At 57.6% G+C, this 18,112-nt stretch overlaps 16 protein-coding genes across 16 annotated transcripts; 8 read left to right on the top strand and 8 right to left on the bottom strand.

The window, feature by feature from the left end:
• Positions 1-20: 20 nt before the first annotated feature.
• On the bottom strand, positions 21-848 carry Malapachy_4044 (hypothetical protein; the record flags this gene model as incomplete). The annotated part of the gene is made up of 1 exon (XM_018138499.1): positions 21-848. One exon carries the CDS (start codon positions 846-848, stop codon positions 21-23), a length of 828 nt encoding a protein of 275 aa, XP_017991838.1.
• A 354-nt stretch (positions 849-1,202) lies between these two features.
• On the top strand, positions 1,203-2,527 carry Malapachy_4022 (amidase signature enzyme; the record flags this gene model as incomplete). Its single annotated transcript, XM_018138478.1, has 3 exons — positions 1,203-1,209; positions 1,235-1,484; positions 1,510-2,527. The coding sequence occupies 3 exons, from the start codon at positions 1,203-1,205 to the stop codon at positions 2,525-2,527; spliced, it is 1,275 nt and encodes a 424-aa protein (XP_017991549.1).
• On the bottom strand, positions 2,524-3,488 carry Malapachy_4012 (s-adenosylmethionine transporter; the record flags this gene model as incomplete). Its single annotated transcript, XM_018138468.1, has 4 exons — positions 2,524-2,718; positions 2,749-2,925; positions 2,952-3,110; positions 3,138-3,488. The coding sequence occupies 4 exons, from the start codon at positions 3,486-3,488 to the stop codon at positions 2,524-2,526; spliced, it is 882 nt and encodes a 293-aa protein (XP_017991640.1).
• Positions 3,489-3,623: 135 nt separating this feature from the next.
• Malapachy_4015 (nop52-domain-containing protein) lies at positions 3,624-4,792 on the bottom strand (the record flags this gene model as incomplete). The annotated part of the gene is made up of 4 exons (XM_018138471.1): positions 3,624-4,290; positions 4,317-4,536; positions 4,574-4,684; positions 4,714-4,792. The coding sequence occupies 4 exons, from the start codon at positions 4,790-4,792 to the stop codon at positions 3,624-3,626; spliced, it is 1,077 nt and encodes a 358-aa protein (XP_017991982.1).
• A 115-nt stretch (positions 4,793-4,907) lies between these two features.
• On the top strand, positions 4,908-5,946 carry Malapachy_4032 (sip1 domain-containing protein; the record flags this gene model as incomplete). The annotated part of the gene is made up of 3 exons (XM_018138487.1): positions 4,908-5,023; positions 5,050-5,215; positions 5,245-5,946. 3 exons carry the CDS (start codon positions 4,908-4,910, stop codon positions 5,944-5,946), a joined length of 984 nt encoding a protein of 327 aa, XP_017992081.1.
• Positions 5,947-5,995: 49 nt separating this feature from the next.
• On the top strand, positions 5,996-6,360 carry Malapachy_4060 (hypothetical protein; the record flags this gene model as incomplete). The annotated part of the gene is made up of 3 exons (XM_018138515.1): positions 5,996-6,240; positions 6,271-6,305; positions 6,332-6,360. The coding sequence occupies 3 exons, from the start codon at positions 5,996-5,998 to the stop codon at positions 6,358-6,360; spliced, it is 309 nt and encodes a 102-aa protein (XP_017991931.1).
• Positions 6,361-6,548: 188 nt separating this feature from the next.
• On the top strand, positions 6,549-7,300 carry Malapachy_4058 (hypothetical protein; the record flags this gene model as incomplete). Its single annotated transcript, XM_018138513.1, has 2 exons — positions 6,549-6,699; positions 6,729-7,300. The coding sequence occupies 2 exons, from the start codon at positions 6,549-6,551 to the stop codon at positions 7,298-7,300; spliced, it is 723 nt and encodes a 240-aa protein (XP_017991806.1).
• Positions 7,301-7,356: 56 nt separating this feature from the next.
• On the bottom strand, positions 7,357-9,474 carry Malapachy_4035 (transmembrane protein subunit of the glycosylphosphatidylinositol transamidase complex; the record flags this gene model as incomplete). The annotated part of the gene is made up of 3 exons (XM_018138490.1): positions 7,357-7,616; positions 7,642-7,860; positions 7,968-9,474. 3 exons carry the CDS (start codon positions 9,472-9,474, stop codon positions 7,357-7,359), a joined length of 1,986 nt encoding a protein of 661 aa, XP_017992077.1.
• A 190-nt stretch (positions 9,475-9,664) lies between these two features.
• Malapachy_4051 (integral peroxisomal membrane protein) lies at positions 9,665-11,293 on the top strand (the record flags this gene model as incomplete). Its single annotated transcript, XM_018138506.1, has 1 exon — positions 9,665-11,293. One exon carries the CDS (start codon positions 9,665-9,667, stop codon positions 11,291-11,293), a length of 1,629 nt encoding a protein of 542 aa, XP_017991805.1.
• A 37-nt stretch (positions 11,294-11,330) lies between these two features.
• Positions 11,331-12,272, bottom strand: Malapachy_4007 (atp12-domain-containing protein; the record flags this gene model as incomplete). Its single annotated transcript, XM_018138463.1, has 1 exon — positions 11,331-12,272. One exon carries the CDS (start codon positions 12,270-12,272, stop codon positions 11,331-11,333), a length of 942 nt encoding a protein of 313 aa, XP_017992040.1.
• Positions 12,273-12,434: 162 nt separating this feature from the next.
• On the top strand, positions 12,435-13,058 carry Malapachy_4024 (translocation protein sec72; the record flags this gene model as incomplete). The annotated part of the gene is made up of 1 exon (XM_018138480.1): positions 12,435-13,058. The coding sequence occupies one exon, from the start codon at positions 12,435-12,437 to the stop codon at positions 13,056-13,058; it is 624 nt and encodes a 207-aa protein (XP_017991555.1).
• A 24-nt stretch (positions 13,059-13,082) lies between these two features.
• Positions 13,083-13,663, bottom strand: Malapachy_4005 (hypothetical protein; the record flags this gene model as incomplete). Its single annotated transcript, XM_018138461.1, has 4 exons — positions 13,083-13,141; positions 13,174-13,329; positions 13,371-13,619; positions 13,660-13,663. 4 exons carry the CDS (start codon positions 13,661-13,663, stop codon positions 13,083-13,085), a joined length of 468 nt encoding a protein of 155 aa, XP_017992038.1.
• A 91-nt stretch (positions 13,664-13,754) lies between these two features.
• Malapachy_4031 (mitochondrion organization and biogenesis protein) lies at positions 13,755-15,164 on the top strand (the record flags this gene model as incomplete). The annotated part of the gene is made up of 4 exons (XM_018138486.1): positions 13,755-13,766; positions 13,814-13,851; positions 13,904-14,375; positions 14,415-15,164. 4 exons carry the CDS (start codon positions 13,755-13,757, stop codon positions 15,162-15,164), a joined length of 1,272 nt encoding a protein of 423 aa, XP_017991893.1.
• A 9-nt stretch (positions 15,165-15,173) lies between these two features.
• Malapachy_4003 (ap-2 complex subunit sigma) lies at positions 15,174-15,659 on the bottom strand (the record flags this gene model as incomplete). Its single annotated transcript, XM_018138459.1, has 3 exons — positions 15,174-15,190; positions 15,220-15,478; positions 15,504-15,659. 3 exons carry the CDS (start codon positions 15,657-15,659, stop codon positions 15,174-15,176), a joined length of 432 nt encoding a protein of 143 aa, XP_017992036.1.
• A 130-nt stretch (positions 15,660-15,789) lies between these two features.
• On the top strand, positions 15,790-16,695 carry Malapachy_4056 (hypothetical protein; the record flags this gene model as incomplete). Its single annotated transcript, XM_018138511.1, has 2 exons — positions 15,790-16,388; positions 16,416-16,695. 2 exons carry the CDS (start codon positions 15,790-15,792, stop codon positions 16,693-16,695), a joined length of 879 nt encoding a protein of 292 aa, XP_017991799.1.
• Positions 16,696-16,701: 6 nt separating this feature from the next.
• On the bottom strand, positions 16,702-17,907 carry Malapachy_4040 (glycosyltransferase family 76 protein; the record flags this gene model as incomplete). The annotated part of the gene is made up of 1 exon (XM_018138495.1): positions 16,702-17,907. One exon carries the CDS (start codon positions 17,905-17,907, stop codon positions 16,702-16,704), a length of 1,206 nt encoding a protein of 401 aa, XP_017991842.1.
• Between the last annotated feature and the right edge of the window lie 205 nt (positions 17,908-18,112).

Here is an 18,112-nt window from a genome sequence, read left to right as displayed (position 1 = left end):
TGCCCCCACACACGCTTCGTCTACGACGAAGAGCTCGTAGACACTGTGGGCTGGGCAGAAGAGGAGTTTGATGCATCTGCCGTGGAAGAAAGAGCGCGTTTCTTCCCCTTGCGCTTCTTCATAGCCGAGGCCACAGCACTTCGTACATTTTCCACAATCTCACGACTCTGTTCCACGTATTCATGATCGTCCAAGCGATCCTTGCGCTTGGGAGCCTGTTGCGACGACGAAGGCCCGGCACTGAGCTCTGGCGCCTCACTCAGTTCCTCGCCTGCGTCGTCCAGTTTCTCGGCAGCCTCTTCGAAATCGGCCATGGTCTTTGGCTCACGGCCCAGCATGCGTTCCAGCTTGGCATACTTGCGCTTTTGCGCCTCATCCAAAGCCGCTTTGCGCTCGGGTTCCTTGGCAATGTACTCTGCGAGCAGCTGTGCTTCCTTGATGGACCCGAGCCTTCGGCCTTGCAGGTCACGACAAGAGTCTTGGCTCTCGTTCTTGCCACGCTGGCTCATACGCCCACCCTGCGCACGCAGCATATTCCCAAAACCGCCTTTGCCGCCTGGCTGGCATACACGCACATCCAACTCTACCCAGTTGTGGGCGCCTGCTATGTCAGAGAGTGTCTCACACGGGTGCATAGATCGACCGCCACGAGACGTGATACGCAGGTGGGGCGAGCCGCCTAGCAACGACGCCACCGACGAGCGCAATGTAGCGCCATTTACATGGCAAGGCAGCCGTACGACGACACTAGATGGGAAAGGCGCACATAGACGAAGGAAAACCTGGATATCAGCATCGCTGCGATGGCGCACGCAGGGAGCCGGCGTGGTCGATACCACACGAAGCATCGTGGAGGTGAGTGGACCTTCAAACAGAGCGCCACGTGATAAGGACGTCAGCGACAAGGAAGACGACGAGCCACGACCAGTGCCTCCACTCTTTCACGACACGCGCTCTGGACGGCCAAGAGCATGTGGGTTGGCCATCGAGGCGTACGTGCGCTCACTGCGCGGGTGGGCGTCCGACAATGGATGTGTAGGTATGCGACCTGGACACCCGGGCCTCATGATCCGTACAATGCTCTCACGGCCGTGCTACCAGCGCCCACGCAGACGCCGTCAGGGCCATTAGAAGCGTGGTCCGTGAGCATCAAAGAAAATGTGGCCATGCAACAGCAGCGCCTGACCTGCGCCAGCCGTATGATGGAGGGTACGTACTGTGATTCCTTATGCAGATTACATTTCCCCATTCGACGCCACAGTGGTCACAGCGCTGACCAAAGCGGGCGCCCACATCACATCGCGGAACAACTGCGATGAGTTTGCGATGGGCGGCCTAAACAAGCACAGCATCTTTGGCCCTGTCGCCAATCCGGCGGTTTATGAGGACGTGCACGAGCCTGACATGACCGCCCAGCCGCCTCGCTCGCCTGGTGGCAGCTCCGGCGGTGCCGCGGCGGCAGTGCGGGCGAATTTATGCCGAGTGTATGTACGATGCCACTAACAGCAGCGCCATTGGGACAGATACAGGAGGATCAGTGCGTCTTCCTGCGGCGTTTTGCGGTGTGTACGGCCTAAAGCCCTCGTACGGCATGCTGAGTCGCTGGGGCGTCGTATCCTACGCGGACTCCTTAGACACGGTGGGCATTCTGGCTAGGAACGTAGCCGATGTGCAAACCGTGTACGATGTGCTGGCTCAACCGGATGCGCATGACTCTACGTGCGTCGAGGCAAAGGTGCGTGCTACGCTTCGTGAAAACGTCGCGCAGCGCATAGCATCGCTGGACGTGCCCTTACAGGGACTGCGGATTGGCATTGTCGCTGAAGCGTTCCCTGCTGAGATGGAGCACCAACATGCCCAAGCTGCAGACGATGTATTGGAAGCACTACGTACACTAGGCGCGACTCTGGTCCCGCTACGTGCGCCCACACGTACGCAAGCGCCGAGCGCGTACTACGTGCTTGCCTTGGCCGAAGCGAGCTCCAACTTGGGCCGCTTTGACGGCATTCGGTACGGCGCGCATCCCTCGGCGGAAACAGGTGCGTCGTTTTACGCGGACATTGCGGCGAATCGCACGTACGGCTTTGGCGAAGAAGTCGCCAAGCGGATCTTGCTCGGCACGTATGCCCTCACAGCTGAAGCGCGACAGCGGCATTTGCACGCAGCGCTGCGCATCCGCGAGGCATTGGCTCAGGAAACACGACGCATATTTGCCTTGCCTGACTTGCGTGTCGCCTCGTACGAGGTAGATCCACAAGGTGTGGACATGCTAGTGTACCCCACCTCGCTAGCGCCTGCGCCAAGGTTGGACGAAGCGACGTCGCATGAGTATGCGCAGGATACCCTCACCGTGGAAGCCAATCTGACGGGCTTGCCTGCTTTCTCGGTGCCTGTTCAGCACAGAGTGCACAAGGACAATGTGGCGCTACCGATTGGCCTGACGTTTCAAACGCAGTGGGGCTACGATGCGCTCCTTTTCTATGTCGTGCAACAGCTACAGCAGCACACGAATGCGTGGCTCGACTAAGCGACATGCCTGGAAGCCTCTTCGATCATTTTGGCCGTCGCGTCAAACGTGCCGAGAAACACGGCGCCACCGAGACCGATCCACAAGGTGCGTGGCACGACACCTGCAAACAGAGCACGAGGCCCACCTTGCGCCAGGATCGCACGAAGCGTTGAGAGAATGCGTGTATCGACATGCACGTCCGCGGACGCCTAGCACGTAAGACACGTACATATACATACCTTGGCCAGCATAATGCGTGTTTTGATCACATCCAGCGGGGTCGTAACGGCCGCCGCAAAGGAGCCGGCGATACTGCCAGCGCTCGCGGCTTGCCACCACGATGGCTCCGACTTGTAGCCTGCCATACTGTGCTTAAGGAACTCGTACAATGGGAACTGGATGCATGTAAAAGGAATCTCATGTCAGTGGCATAGCGACGTACCTCACGGAAAATCGTACTGCCATAGCCGCGGTACAGTCCAGCGACGCCCTCCGTGCTCAGCACCTCACGGAACGCCGTGAGCGACGAGATCCTGCCGTATGCAGACGTCTGCTGCCGCGATTTGACCACTTCGGTAGGGACACGCACCATACACGCCGCCTCTCAGTCAGTGTCGACACAACGTACCGTCTCGCCGAGCGTCGCGGCGGCCATGTGCACGTACGGCGACTGAACCTTGGCATCCGCACTCCGGTCAGGGTATAACAGCCGCGAAAGAAGCGACTTGGATGATTCGTACGTCACAAAGAAGATCGAGGCGCCAGGCGCACTACCCACAGCCACACTGCCCATGCCGCGGTACACACCTGCAAACCCGCCGCTCTTCCAAAACCCTTGCGCACTCTGCAAACGCGTCTTGATCGTATCGATCGGGTAAAATAACAAGTCAACAGACAGTCCGGACGCAGCACCAGCCATGAGCGCCGTCGAGAAGCGTGGATCCAGCCGTTCCACCTCTTCTACGTGCTCAACTTCCATCGTGCAAAAAGACCGCGGATGGGGTGTGATGGGAAAGTGGAGGAAGATCGCCCGCCTATCTGATCGATCCTAGGATGGTTCGTGACACGTCGGGACAAGCCCGCTGCAACAACATACATATATACTACCTAGGCGTCATTCATCGTCCTCGGTCTCCTGGCTCTCGGACCATAATGCATAGAGCTTACGGCGGCTGGGGACATAGGTATCGGGACTGCTAGCAGCGGCCACAATACGACGTAAGGCCTCCTGCTTCAATGTGCGGTACAAAGCCGCAGGGTCCTCGGACGTTGCAGGCGTCAGACGGTCGGTAGCGTGCGCGCCATGAGCAGGTGTCTCCAGTGTACTGTGCGCCAGTACATGGGGGTATGCAAGATCCACGTCGGTGGCTGCGTCCTGGTGGACTTTCCGGCGTTTTCGCGGCTGCTCAGAGGACGGAATGCGTGCAGCACAGGCGTCCAGGAAGGGTGTGAGGACACTCGTCATCACACGCTCGTATATCCGTTTGGAACGGCTCGTAGCAGCCAAGTCCATAAACGGAGTGAGAAGATCCAATACCGGGATGGCAGGCACTGGATCAAGCTGCGAGGCAGCTCGCTCCAGCTCGTCCAAGTAAATGTCGCATACATGGTACGTAAGGCTGTCCGGCACTTGCACATTGTTGGACGACAGGGGACCGTCCGTGCCTCGCATAATTTGAACAAAGCGCTTGATAAGCACGTCCTCACAGTTGTTCAGAAGAAGCAGCCGGAAGCTGGCAAACAAGAAACGACGCATCAGCATGTAGTACTTGTCGACGCTGCTGTTAGTGGTGAGCAAAATACATACCGAAACTTGTCCACACCATGCCATTCGGCTTGCATCGTCGTCCAGAATCCCTGATAAAAGTCGAGTGCCGACAAGGCGCGAGTGGTATCATCAAGGGGCGACGCTGCAGGCTTGGCTTGGGACTCGTCGTCGTCTTGAATCCCAGAGACCATCAGCACCAAGTGTGCCAATTCCTGTGCTAATTGCTGCTGCACAAGAGGTTTATCACTCATCCAGAAACCTGCAATTAGTACGCTAGAACGTACAGTAGAAAATACCCTTCCACAACTTGGCGAGTTCGGTCGGCGGCAACGAAAGACCGGATTCTTGCGCATTCTTCAACAAGAACGCAGACAAGGATCGAATGGCACGATCACGCACGCGTTTTTCTACGGTCAAAAAGAAGAATGGCACATACCTGTGGATGCCAAGTACTTGCCGAGCGGAAGCTCGGCCTCAACAGGCTCTGCTGCACGCTCACTTCGGCGCTTGCCCATCGTCGTCAGTGTCAAAGGCACACATCGATGCCTCAAAAAAAATGGATCGGCCGAAGCGCACGAACCGCACCAAGTGGAGGAAGGCGCTCGCTCTACCGCTCTCTCACGCGCGAGAATGGCCCCTGGGGCGCGCGCACAAGCGCCCGATTTTGGCCAAGCGATCCTGCCTGTTGGCACACTGCCAATCGATGGGATTCCCAAGGACGGTGAAGAATACCTCGCCATGGTGCGGTACGTTGGGCATATCTAATTTCCAGGCATGAAGCGAGTTTGCATCCGCCTATCCTGGCGCAGGCGAGTTGGGCCTACGAATCGCCTGACGTGGCACAGGACACCGAGACCAAAGAGGCAGACACAAAGACATGGATGCCTACTAGTGCCTGGAGATCTGTGTTTGTAAAACGATTTCAGCGATTGCGCCTGGTATGTAAGAATGCTGGCTCATACGACAGTGCATGGCCACCCTTCGCCCCAGCTCTACAGCGCGTGTCCGCCTGCCGTCTGTGGATGATGAGACAGGGTGGTACCGCTTTGTACATGGCCGCCTACCACCTTCTGAGAAAGATCGCAACGATATGGTGGCGCAATGCCGCGCAGCTTCACATATACCCCCGTCGATCGATGATAGCGGTAGCATTGATATGGATACCACAGTGTCAACCTCTGACTCCGAAGACGAGGTGGATGGACTGCTTCCCTCGTACAAAGGCCCAGAAGATCTCTTTGCGAGCTGGGATTACGTGTTCTCTACGCCGACTATGGCCATGCTAGGCACATTGGACAGTACCGAGGCGTTGACACTCACCAAATACTTCCGCAAGTGGATTCAGCACCCGCACTTCACTGAGTATCGTATGCAAGTTCATTCCATGCATGAAGTGCATGCCCAATGGCTTTTTGCCCTTCTGGCGCGCATCGATCAGCACCTCATCAGCGACGACATTGCGACACTGCGCGTGCTCGCACGGGCCTGCATGAAAAACATTGTGCGTACACGGACGGCGTCGCACATGCATGTTCCAGCGAGTGATGGTGCTCTCTCCGCTGAATCTGGCGCCTGGATGATTCTAGTCCTTCTCGCAGGCGTGTGGGGCCAGTGGGATCTCTGGGACGAAACGCAGGCGCGTCTTCAGTGTGTGGAGGAGCGCAAGTAAATAGATGTAAGCAGTGTTGGATCGCACGTGGTCTTCCCCTCGTACCACCATGACTGTTGTGCACATTGTTTTGTTCAAGGTCAAGGCTCAAGTGCTGGAGAACGGCTTTGAGGAATTCAAGGCGCGTTTAGAGACGCTGCGTGACCTCCCTGTCGTCAAAGCCGACGTTAAGGAGCTCAAGCTGGGTCCGCCGATTTGGGATGTTCGCTCCCAAGGCTACAACTACGGCCTGTACAGTGTATTTGAGAGCCAGGAAAAGCTGCTCCAGTACCGGGAAGACAATGACCACAAGGAGTATGTACCTTAGGAAAACTCACAGGCTAGGTTTATGAAGATGATCATTCTGCCGAACATTGATGGTATGTACATGACACCGCTTACGCAGACCTCCTGGCCTACGACTTTGAACTTTAACGTAGGTACACGTCTGTCTCGTAGCACCATAAGTATCAGACGTGCTTTTGTCCAGATGTCCCCTCCCCCCTGCACCGTGCGAGAACGGGCCACGAGGGTCAGAGAAAGTGAGGCCGGCGTCCCAACTCCACGTGGCGGCACTGGTATATAAATCTACGGTCTGGCACGGATTCGTGACGCGGTCGACCATGAGCCTAAATAAGCGCGCTGTGAGTGCGCAAGATGTGTGGCGCAGTGAACGAGAAGGTACAGGCCTTTCCCGTGTCTCGTCCGAATACGATGCCATCCCTACCGATGTCCAAGCGCGGCTGCAAAGCATGAGCTGGCGCATTCGATCTAGTATGTTACGCAGTCTACTTACATCGCAGACGTGAACCGCGGCTACCAGCCTGGTACAGGCCCGCACTTTCGCAATGCCTTGCAAACAGAGACATTCCGCTCATCACAAGATACGCTCTCTGACGTGAAGAAAAACTATACGCAATGGGGCCGCACAGCCAGCGTCCCCAATGGCGCCTTACGTGGTCACGTAGCTACGTCGATGCCGCCGCCCGCGGCAGCGCCTAGCATGATATCGCGTTGGTCGTCGGACACCGATACAGTAAATACGTCGTTCGATACAACTGCGTCCTCCCTCAACTTGAAACGCGGTATGGCGGAAGAAGATAGCGACGCGATCTTAGCAGGGGCGTTTGAGGACGACGACGGTGATAACGCACCGCCCATGCTGGACGATGCCTGGGCGACGCGGCCCGTTCGACCCCTCCCTGCGCGCCAAGGTCTTCGGCCTACAATGTCGATGCCACCGATGCACAGCCTTGACCATATGCAAGTTGCCATGCCAGGTCCGACGGTGGAAATGGAAGAGGCTACGGAGGGCGCAGAGCCTTTCCGACGCATTGACTTTTCTTCGTTTGCGTCGCAAACCGACGGCTTTTGATGGACTAGCTACTCAAGATACCCCGCTCCCCCGCACTCTTCTGTATACTGGTAGTTCTACAAGAACCCTTCATTTTCGTAGTCGATTTCTGGCTCTGGCTCTGGCTCTGGCTCCGACTCCAACTCTTCATCCGAGCCGAGCTCTCGGACAGGTTTCTTTTCCTTGGTAGGCAGTTTCAGCCGCTTTGGCGGGGGCGAGCGACGGTTGGTATGAAGGGTAGGCAGTTTAACAGATTTGTGCAGGCCTGGGTACCTGCTGGTGTGTGCCAGATGGCCTTTGTCCTTGGGCGACGAGGTATGCAAGAGGGACGAAATGGCTAAAGTCAGTGCAGTGCAGCGTACGTTTGCCGAAAAGTTTCTTTCGTGCTTCTTTGGCTGAAAGAGCTGGGCGTGCGGCGGGTATAGGCTTGGTCGGTTGGGTTGTCGACGACGACGGGGCGACCGACGATGAGCTCTGGGTCGTAGTGCGGGAGGCACCTCGACGTGTACTTTGATCTGGTGTCTTTGTGGAAGGCGGCAGATCTGATGTGGGCGCCTCGCCCTGCTCTTGAAGCGACAAGGCTAGGACGCGTTCCAGGTCCTGCGCCTCGCGTCGACGCGACATGGCCAGCGTTGGTGTGGAGGAGAGGAGAAAAGAGGCAGGCGAGGCGATCGATCCATCTACCTACGTCTATGACGGCGTGCATACTTCCATTCACGTGCCATGGCCGTGAGAAGAGGCAGCAGCAAGGGCCCGAAAAGAGGGGTATATACGGCATACTTGTGCTCGTTGGGGAAGTAGAGCATTTCCAGCATGGACGGATCAAAGAACGCTTGCGATGCGTGGGATTGCGCTGACGTGACCAGCGAAAGAAGCTGATCCAAATGGGCGCGGCCCGGCAGTGACAAGGCCTTAGCAGCGTGCAGATCGTCAAGAGCGTGCGTAAAGGCCCGCTGTACATCCTGATCCACGCCCAAATTGGGGATTTTGTGGACCAAGCGAACGATACTTGTGAGCGTGTCGACAGACTCGCGCGCCAATTGCAACGCTCGGCGCCACTGCAGACTTCGCACAGCAAGATCCAAGAGGGCATCCTGCTCCAACACACCATCATACTCGAGGCCAAGAAGGGCAAGAAGTTGCTTGGTATACAGCTGCATAGGCACACGTAGTTCATCCAGCGATACATCTTCGGCCATCACAGAGCCGTCCAAGTACCTATTCCACACAACGACGCCACCCCATTGGGGGACAAGCCACGCTGGCTGCCGAATTATCTCGTGATCCTTTTGCAGATAGAGCGGGGCATGATGAGGGCGAGGCACAAACAAGATAAAGTGGAGGGTCCGTTCATCCATCGCCGATGTGCCGTACGACTCGAGCGACCATTGTGGCGAGTTAATAAATACACTGATGTCGTCCATGGAGAGTACGGAAATCTGGCCCTCTTGCTCGTTGTACATGGTAGTTGGCGAGAACTCCAGAGGCGCATACCATTGCACTTGCGTCTCCAACACGATGTCGTGAATCGGCCGCACAGCCTCGATCAAACGATGCAAAGGAGCAAGCGATGGGTGAACAGAAGCAGAGGCATGGAAGGCCTCTGTGAGGCCCCATTGCGCAATGGCGCGTCCTTCACTTGCGTCCTCCTGCATCAAACTGAACACGAGACGCACACGCGGTGCGTATTCAATCGGGCGCGCATCTTCACGCGTCGGGGCGCCCAGCAGCGGCGCAAGGTAGGCCAGGACCTCTGGCACCATAGCAGAGCCGTGCGTATGGACAGGTACACGCACGACTTCCGTGGTATTCGACACACCGATATCACACACACGGTGCTCCGACCCGCGCGATCCAACGACGGCCCAATCGATGCACAGGTCGTCGGTAGGCGCTGCCCCTTGTCTATGCAAAAGGCGCTCATACACAGCCGTACATGTACTAGCATCGATATGTTCACCATCCATATGGATCGTCCACGCCGTACGTAGAGGGCAAGCGCCCTGCGCATGCCAGGCACGTACGGCGTCGACCGGCAAAGGCCGTCGTACAATGGTCGTGGCAGACCACCATACCGGCAACGCGGCCAGCGTCACAGCTACCAGCGCTGCAATGATACTTATATGGAGCGAGCTGCGTTGGAACGATGTGCGCTCATGGGAAGTCTCGTCCTTCGCCGACGACGACAACGCCATCGCAAGCAAGGCAACCAACGTGGCGAGCGAGCGAGCGAAGTGTACCCTCCACATTCGGCTGCGACCACAAGCCCTCGCGCCTCCCTGCCGATCTAGCATCACGTGCGTCAGCCGGTTCCGGCATTCGTGCGGGGCCCTCCTGCGGGGGGAGCAAACGCAGGACGCGAGGATCTTCCCTCGTTACGGCGTCATGTCCTCCGAGAAGGCTAGTGTCTCGGGCCTGAGCGTAGGTATATCTACGGCTCGCGTCCAGACGCTTTCGTTTATGGATGTCATTGATCGGCTCCCGCCGAGCATGATCCAGTTGCTGGCGATCCTCGCGCCGGCGATCCATGTGATTCACCACGTCCTGCGTCTAGTGACATGGCGCGGTGGGTACGTGATGCGTGTGCAATCGTGGCTCTTGTTCCTGTGTTATATCCTTACGTGCATGTACGGCTACGAAGTTTTGCGCTACGCCCCCCAAGCGATTGTTCTTTCGATCATTGGGTATGCATGGCTCCGCAAATCCTTTTCGCGCGTCACGGGGCAGCGTCGTGCCGCGGACGAGCGTGGAAGTGCACAGACAATTCGTATGGCCGTCGCGCAGCTCACAGACATTGCCGACTTTGTTGCGGCCGTGTACGAAGGCCTCATTCGCCCTGTGTTTGATGTGCTCACCTGGAACGTCGCGGGGATCGGCCCTGTGCACCTCGTTACGTTCCTCCTTGTGACATGGCCATTATGGCTTCTCTGTGTGCTTCCCGTGCACATGTGGCTTACCCCGATCTACTATGTCTCGACGACGTGGTCGGCCGTAGCTGCCAGTGCGCCGCTGGTCGCGCTGCGCACGTACCTTCACGGCACAGTGTTCCCTGCCGTGCACGCGCATGCGCAGGTGCATGCGCCTCGCATGCTTGATATGTACCAACGTGGCGATCACTTTGTGCATACGTACATGGGGCCATGGGTGTGCGCCATGGTGCGCCTGCTGCCATGGTCGAACGAGCGTATTTCGCTGCAAGTGCTGCCGCCCTTCCCGATTGCCTCGTTGACGTTGCGACATGTGCTGCTGATCGTCGGTGTAGTGGCCTTGACATGGTGCTCGCCCTGGGCCACGCTGCTGCGGGCGGCGCTCTGGCGCAGTGCGATGGTGCGTCGCAGTGTCATGACGCTGGTGCGTCTTGGCAGTGGCAGTGATGCCTTGGCGATGTCGCTGCGTCCATCGGCGAAGGCCAAGATGGTCGGTGGCCGTCGCTCGTCGGTCGAGCATGAAACAGAGTTTGTGTTTGAGATCTACGAGAACCAGCGCTGGTGGATCGGCCTCGACTGGACGGCGGCGCTGCTGCCGCAGGAGCGCCCAAGCTGGTCGGATAGCGACAACCAAGCCGTGGCGCCACCTGCATCGTTCTCGTTGCCACGCGGCACGCGTGTGCGTATGCCCTCGTCGACCTCCCCAGGCAAAGACGATGTGCGTGTGGCCGAATGGCGCTGGGTCGATCCGGAGTGGCACGTTGCCGGCGTGCAGACGATCACGTCGGATAGCTACACGCCGAAGGAAGATATGGACGCTGTGGAGGCACAGCGTGTCGCCAAGGAAGTGGCTGCTTCGAGCCAAGAGCCCATTGTGCCGGAAGAAGTGCTCAACGTGGCACGCCCCGTCACCACCGAGTCGGGCGTCAGTATGGATGTCGATGCGGAAGGTTGGCAGTACGGCGATAATACTTGGGAGAAGCTCAGCAAGCAGAGCGGTATGGGCCGCTATACACGTCGACGACGTTGGCTGCGCAAGGCAGTGCTCATCGAGTCGGTCGAGTACGGCGTCCAACGCAACGATTAAGTCCGTCCCCACGGACTCTCCATGTTACCCATAGTATCTATGTACGAAAGGCTCCCTTGCGTTCACGAAGCACCTTCACAAAGCGCTCTACAAGCTCGGGCTCCGTGATGACTTGCGCACACGCAACGCTAGCCAACTGCCGACGCAGCTCCGCATGATCCACGTCATGCGAGTCGTCAATCGCGCCCCACATCGACGCCTGCGTCGCCGTCTCGACTTCTGCCGCCAGCGCGGCCTGCTCAGCCTCAATGTGACGATGCACCAGCGCCATACCAATGATCATCGACTTGCTTGTCATCACGGCGCGCTCCAACGCAGCCAAGTCCAGCGGCTCCATGCCTGCCATCACCCGCGCGATCTTGTCCCGCGCCTCAGGCGCTTGCGCATGTAGCAACGTGCCCTGCGCAGGGACAATCGGGATTTGGAAGTACGTCTTCGCCCACTCAATCAGTGGCGCCCATCGCTCCTCCTGCATTTGGACCAACTTGGCCGGCTTGGTTTCATGGTAGCACACAGCATCGGTATCAAAATAGCGCAACAGCAAGGACTCAGCTTCCTCACGCGTCGCATCCTGGCTGAGCCCATCGATCGCACGCGCGACCAGCGACGTAAGTGGCAGCGAATGCGGCTTGACGACTTGCGATTGCTCGTCCCATTCCTGCGCAATCAGGCAGGCCAGCAAAGGACGATCGCCCGGCACACGAAGCACAGCACCGCCTGGTGTACGCACAGAACGCTTGTCGAGCTGGATCTGGAAGTGCTCGTCGTTGGACATAGACGCCTCCTCGTACGCAAGGAATACATCCTTCCAGAACCGCTTCATGGTTTTTTCTGTGCGCTTCGCCTCACTTACCGACGGCGGCAGCTTGGGCTTCTCGAAATGCGCAGGCGATCCATGCAACGCACGAACAGCACCTAGACGCACCGATGCCCATGGCATACACGTACGTAGTCGCATACTACCCATCGAGAGCCACATGGTTCCCCCTCAGTCGCACGCAACACGAAGAGAGCGAGCGAACGCTGGGATCGTGGCCCCCACGTGATAGAAGAGGCGCACCTACTAGGCCTCCACTATGTTGCCAACGGCCAGGGCCACGACACCGTGTGCCTCGCCATCGATTCCTGGGTGTGCTCGACGATGACAGACGTCCAAGGTCTGCCCGCCGAAGATGCGACGGATGCATTCGGCAATCCGCTGCTCGTAGCTGTGGATCGCAACGACATGTTCACCTTCTCGGTGGATGCAGAGAAGCAAACCGTCCACGCTGACACACAGGATGTGTCGTTGTTGAATATGATTGCCAGTTGGTTGCGTATGCTCCCTGTCCAAGCGCCTTTCCCACCCCCACCTCATATCATCCAGCAGCAAATGAGCGAGGCTGTGAAGCGCGCCAAGGATCAAGGCAACGCGGCGTATCGCCAGAAAGACTACAAGACGGCTGTCAAGCATTATACAATGGGCCTCGCGATTGCTTCAAGCCGGCCCATGTGGGAATCCAGCGGGGTTGTCGCAGAGGAACTTTCTATCATGCTAGCCAACCGGAGTGCGGCCTTCCTAGCGGCAGAGGCGTATATTGAAGCACTGTGTGATGCAGATGCGGTTGTCAAAATTAAGAACGATTGGGGCAAGGGTCATTTCCGGAAAGGCAAGGCGCTTGCAGCTTTGCATCGGTACGATGAAGCACGAGCCGCCTTTGACTTGGGCCACCAGTTTGAGCCGGACAATGAAGATTTTGTCAAGGCAATTGCCGAGCTTCCATAGTTTCGTCTATACGTTCTACTATACTCATGCACTCTCCGAACCATGGTACTTGTGGTTCACGACGTTGAACCACGGCAACACCGCTAGCGTGTTAGAACACTCATGAAAGACATACCAAGGTTGAGCTGCGAGAAGATACTGTTACGGTGCGCTGCACCCTGCATTTCCTCCGTCATGTTGCTCTGTCCAAAGCCAGGGACAGTACCCTTGGCACTTTCCTCCTTGGCCATTTCCTGCTCACGTTCATTCTCGGACCAGCCCCAGAAGCGGACTGCGAATGTTAGTACACACACAAGAATGGCTCATACGTACACGTCGAACGCTGGTATGCGAGCAAGAAACCACCCGTCAGACCAAGGAAGGCCGACAGCTTCAGCGCAGCGCCGAGCCGGCCCCGGGCGCGCGACGGGTCTGAGTTCTCCAGCAGGAACAAAGCACTTGGGAAGGCAACAGCTGCGCCGGCCATCGTATAGTAGTCAGACGGGCGGAAGTACCGCACCACGCGCCGGAAGTGGGGGTCGGTATCAATGGGAGGGTACTCCGTCTCAAACTCCTTCTGCGCTGCCTGTGTTAGCACGGTATGCTCATCAATTCTACATACGCATCGTGCGAGACCTGGTCGAAAAGCAGCGAGCGATCCGACGCTGGCGCCGACGGACCGTGTGTGTCCGCCGTCACGTGATGGGCCTCCACGCCATGGTCGAAGGGGTACGTACGCAGGGCAGCGACTTGCTGCATTCACGCGTCTCTCACAGGGTTATGGCGTGTCGATGGCCACGAACACCGCTCTGGCGTACGCCATGGGTCCAGGTCATGTGCCCTAGCCGGTATGTACACACGTCAAGTGGGTCTCTTTATCCACGCATTCGGCCAGGAGCGCGTGCCTCGACACAGCGTGCTTCGTCTACGCCACCCACACCGTCGCCTCCACTCAGTGTACCATGGTTCATGGAAGAGCAGGTCATGGAGGCGCCAGCGGAAAACGTTGCCCCCACGCCGTCGGAATCGCTTCCACCGATTGCATGGTTCCCGCCATACCTGCCTGCCACCACCGATATCCCTGAGGCCGTAGCGACGATGCTTGATATGTGCCTCACAGGTTCACTCAGTGCGCTCGTTGCACGACCTGCTGCCACCGAGGACGTTGACATTGACGATTGGTCGGAAAGAATTCGTGGCTCACCGATCTGTGTGATTCGACCGATGAACCGCTCAGAAACTGTGGGCGAACATGGCCAAGATTGGATTGTGATTGTCCAGGTACGCGGCGCTGGTGTAGGTACAGTGCGTCGCGTAGCCACAGAGTTGGGACATTATGTACGTATAAGAAACAAAAGAATGAGATTTACACCGCAGCTCAAACATACGGCCCCGCCGTCGTCCGCCAACGAGGAGTCTGTCACATTGGATGCCATTCTGGGCCCCGCGCAAGTCGTCGCGGAAGACGAAACTGAGACTACGGAGTCTACACGAAGTGCTCGGCCAGCGGGCGTTTCACGCATTGAGCATGAGCTGGGCCAACGCTTGCCTGCCTGGCAGATCCAAAAAATTGCGTTGGAACGTAAATTTCCAGATGGATGGTCGCCTATGACCAAGCTGTCACACGAGGCGCAGCACGGTATGCGCTTGCTCCATGAAGCGGATCCAGACCGTTTCACAATTCCCGTGCTAAGCAAGCGTTTCCGAATCAGCCCTGAAAGTGTGCGGCGTATTCTTCGCAGTCGATGGCGCCCTACGCCTGAACAAGCACAGCGTCAGAACGAGCGCGCCAAAGCCGCCGAGTTGGCCCGTCGAGATGCCCATACACGTGAGGCAGAAGAGATGGCGGCGTTGCGAGAGGGCATTCCTCTGGAAGCGCCACGCCAAGCTACGGCCTCTGTCACGGCCAGCACGCATCAGCAGCCTGTGCGCTTCGAAGGATTGGTGTCAAGCGTCGATTTGTCGGATACCCGGAAACGCCAGAAAGGCATCGCATCTCGAGGCAGCGGCGATTGGTGTCTGATTGATGCCGAATGGTGTGTTGTGCATGTGATGACGGAGGCTGCACGAGAGCGAATCCGCTTGGAGGAGATTTGGCGGCATAATGGCGCACCGGCCAAGTCGTAAGAGACAGCCTTAGCCTAACCGCTCCACTAGCTGTAAGTAGATACACTGTACGTACGCTGCTCCATCCTGTGAAGCACATTGCTTTTGCTCGTCTCTTGAATTTCGCCCGCTAAGAACACTTCGTCCAGAATGGCATACACCTTGTAGAAGTGAAACACCAAATCCATTTCGTTCACGTTGCCAAAGTAGCCATCCAAGATCTCCACAAACAGGTGGATGGCTTCCAGGTAGGTCAGTTCATTGTCCGACATGTCCACAGATACGCAGAAAAATAGACCCGCATACCGTCGGTACACAATCTTGTTGGAGCGATGCTGGGGTGAGACAACATAGACATACCTCGACAAAGTTGCTTTGGGATCGTTGATCGCGCGTAGCAATGAGGCGATGTACTTCGATCGGCAAGTCGGCCTTTTCCGACTCACTGCAAGGCACATAGTACTTGGCCAGCCGTAGCTTCCCTTGCCGATTCAGTACCAACACAAACCGAAGCATGGCGCCCCCCCTCTCGTCCACGTCGTGGACCCAAGGCAGGTGGAGGGCGCTGAGGGGGCACGACAGCGCTCTGTGGGCGACGCCCACGCGATTTGGCTCTCTGCCAGCTCCACGCGATTGCGTACGAGAGATGAAACTCTCGGAACTCCGCTTGTCGTCGACGCTCCATGGCTGGGATCCGCTGCGCATTGTAGCGCAGATACTGGCGCTACAGACGATTCATTATATCCTTCTTGCCGCGTTTGTACCGCCTCTTCTTGCGATCTTTACCGAAAAGGCGGCTCTGCGCTTCGAAGGAGGGCCTGCGCAGGTCGGTATGATGCTTGACTGGCGCGAAATTGCCAGTCGGCCTACGTGGGACTGGGACTCTTGGGCGCAGCTTGTCGATCTGTATACGGGTTGGAATACGACCGGGAAAAGCACGCCTATGTGGACGCCGGCAGAAAGCGACGCGGTCGCCAACTGGACGGCAGGATCGCTCTGGCTTCAAGTAGCGTTTGTCAATGGATCCAGCGTGCCGGAAGTGATTCAGCCAAGCATGTTCCAGTGGAACGATACCTCCGAAAGCATGGCGCAGACAGATATCAGCACCCCTACGCCGACGGCGGCCCCATCACAGACGCTCTTCCAGCAAGAGCAGCAGCTTGAGCAGTGGGAATGGCACCGCACACACGACGTACGACGTGGCTGGGCCATCAGCGCAGCTTGGATGCTGACCATTTTCTTTGAGTATGTATGACCAACACTCACACGCAGCGTGCAAGTATTGTACTTTCTCATACGCAAACCGACACACGTACTCGACTTTGTGTGCACGATGCACCTCCTGCACCTGGTTATCACGTCGCTGTATGCAGGCTCGTTGCCATTTTCCCTCTACTGGTGGATGGTAATGAGCATCCACGCGAGTCTATGTATTCTTCTGGCCGAGCGTTGGGCCATTCAGCGCGAAATGCGCGTAGGCTTTTCGGAGCACGCAGTGCTAGAGGCGCAGGACGCCGAGGCATACGAACTCGACACAGCACGGCGTGCGTAATACGCACTACGCGGGAGGGTAGAAGCCCGCATACAACACACATGCAATGATACTGTACATTACCAGGTAGCCTTCCAATACACGACGTCGTTGCGGATGTTCATACGCTTTCGCAGCAGCCCACCAAAGCAGCGGCATGCCGCCTGGCGTCGCGAAACGCAGCGCAATTTGGACATGCGAGGCGAAAAAGAGTAGGGCCAATACAAACATCATATGATACACAAACACCCAGTCCCATACGCCGCGACGTGGGGGCGACAACGCACAGCGCCATGGCCAAAGCGTCTCACGCAGGCAGATACGCCACGAGGGACGTAGGGTATAGCATCCCCAGGCGCCTAGGAGCAGCACAGGCATGGCCAGAGCAAAGTTGGGAAGTTGAGCCCAGTGCCAGTATCGCAGGAAGCCCACATCCCAGTACGTCTCTTGGACGTACGTATAGACCACCGGCCAAGATCGCGTACACCACACGGCGCCCGGGCACATACGCTCGACAGCCCATGCCTGTGATAGTACAAACGGTGCCACCGAGAGTCCTACACAGAAGACGACAATGAACAGAGCAGACAGTAGCTGGAAGACGGAGCGTCGGTGGCCTGTGAGCCATGGAAGATAGAGGCCATGCCAGACTAAGAACCCGGCCAAAAATACGCCATTCGCGCGGAACAGGGTAGCAGCGGCAAAGCATAGAGCGGCCAGAATACGTCGAAGGTGGGTATAGGGCTCTTTTGTCAGACACCAGAGACCTAGCAAGCTGCATACAGAGAAAAACGGCTCCGGCGTGGGCGAGGTAAGGGACGTGGCCGAGGCAGGTGCAAAGACGGACAGCATCGCAGCGCGGTACGCCCATCTTGGTGAGCTGGTGCATTGCTTCGTAACATGGTACAGAAGCCACGGTGCAAGCCAGGAAAGGAGCTGGACGAGGACGACGGTCCGCATGACCGACACAAAGGGGTCCCAAGCGCCGCTGTAGCCAAAGCCCAGAACGCGCAATATGGCCACGATCCCAGGCTGAAAAGCCAGCATGTTTTCGTACATGTATCCATACGCGGGGTAGGCGAGAGAGAGAAAGTACACAGTATCCCATCGCACAAATGGCACGGCCCATCGATCCCACAATGCGTGATCAGCCTCGGTGCCTGGGACAGTCGCACGGACCAAGGACCCGGACGTGTCGAACGAGGGCAGTGCGTTCCCGAAGCACAGTAGCATCGACACGCATGCGATGCGCCATAGCCCCGATACGACAAGCACACGCCTCGCCCCGTCAGGCATCCTTACTTGGCATGCGGCGCTCGCCCAGGTGTGGAGGCAGCGCGTGTGGGAGAGAGGTGTCGGTGTCGGGCGCAGGGTCACGTGGAGGAGCGAAGGTCGTCGTGGGGCTAGCGCCCTCGCTCGGTGTGTCACGACACGCTCT

The sequence above is a fragment of the Malassezia pachydermatis genome (assembly GCF_001278385.1).
Source record: "Malassezia pachydermatis strain CBS 1879 chromosome Unknown scaffold4, whole genome shotgun sequence".
Classification (NCBI taxonomy): domain Eukaryota; kingdom Fungi; phylum Basidiomycota; class Malasseziomycetes; order Malasseziales; family Malasseziaceae; genus Malassezia; species Malassezia pachydermatis.
The sequence above is the reverse complement of the archived record's forward strand: the minus strand, read 5'-3'. Positions and strand labels throughout refer to the sequence as shown.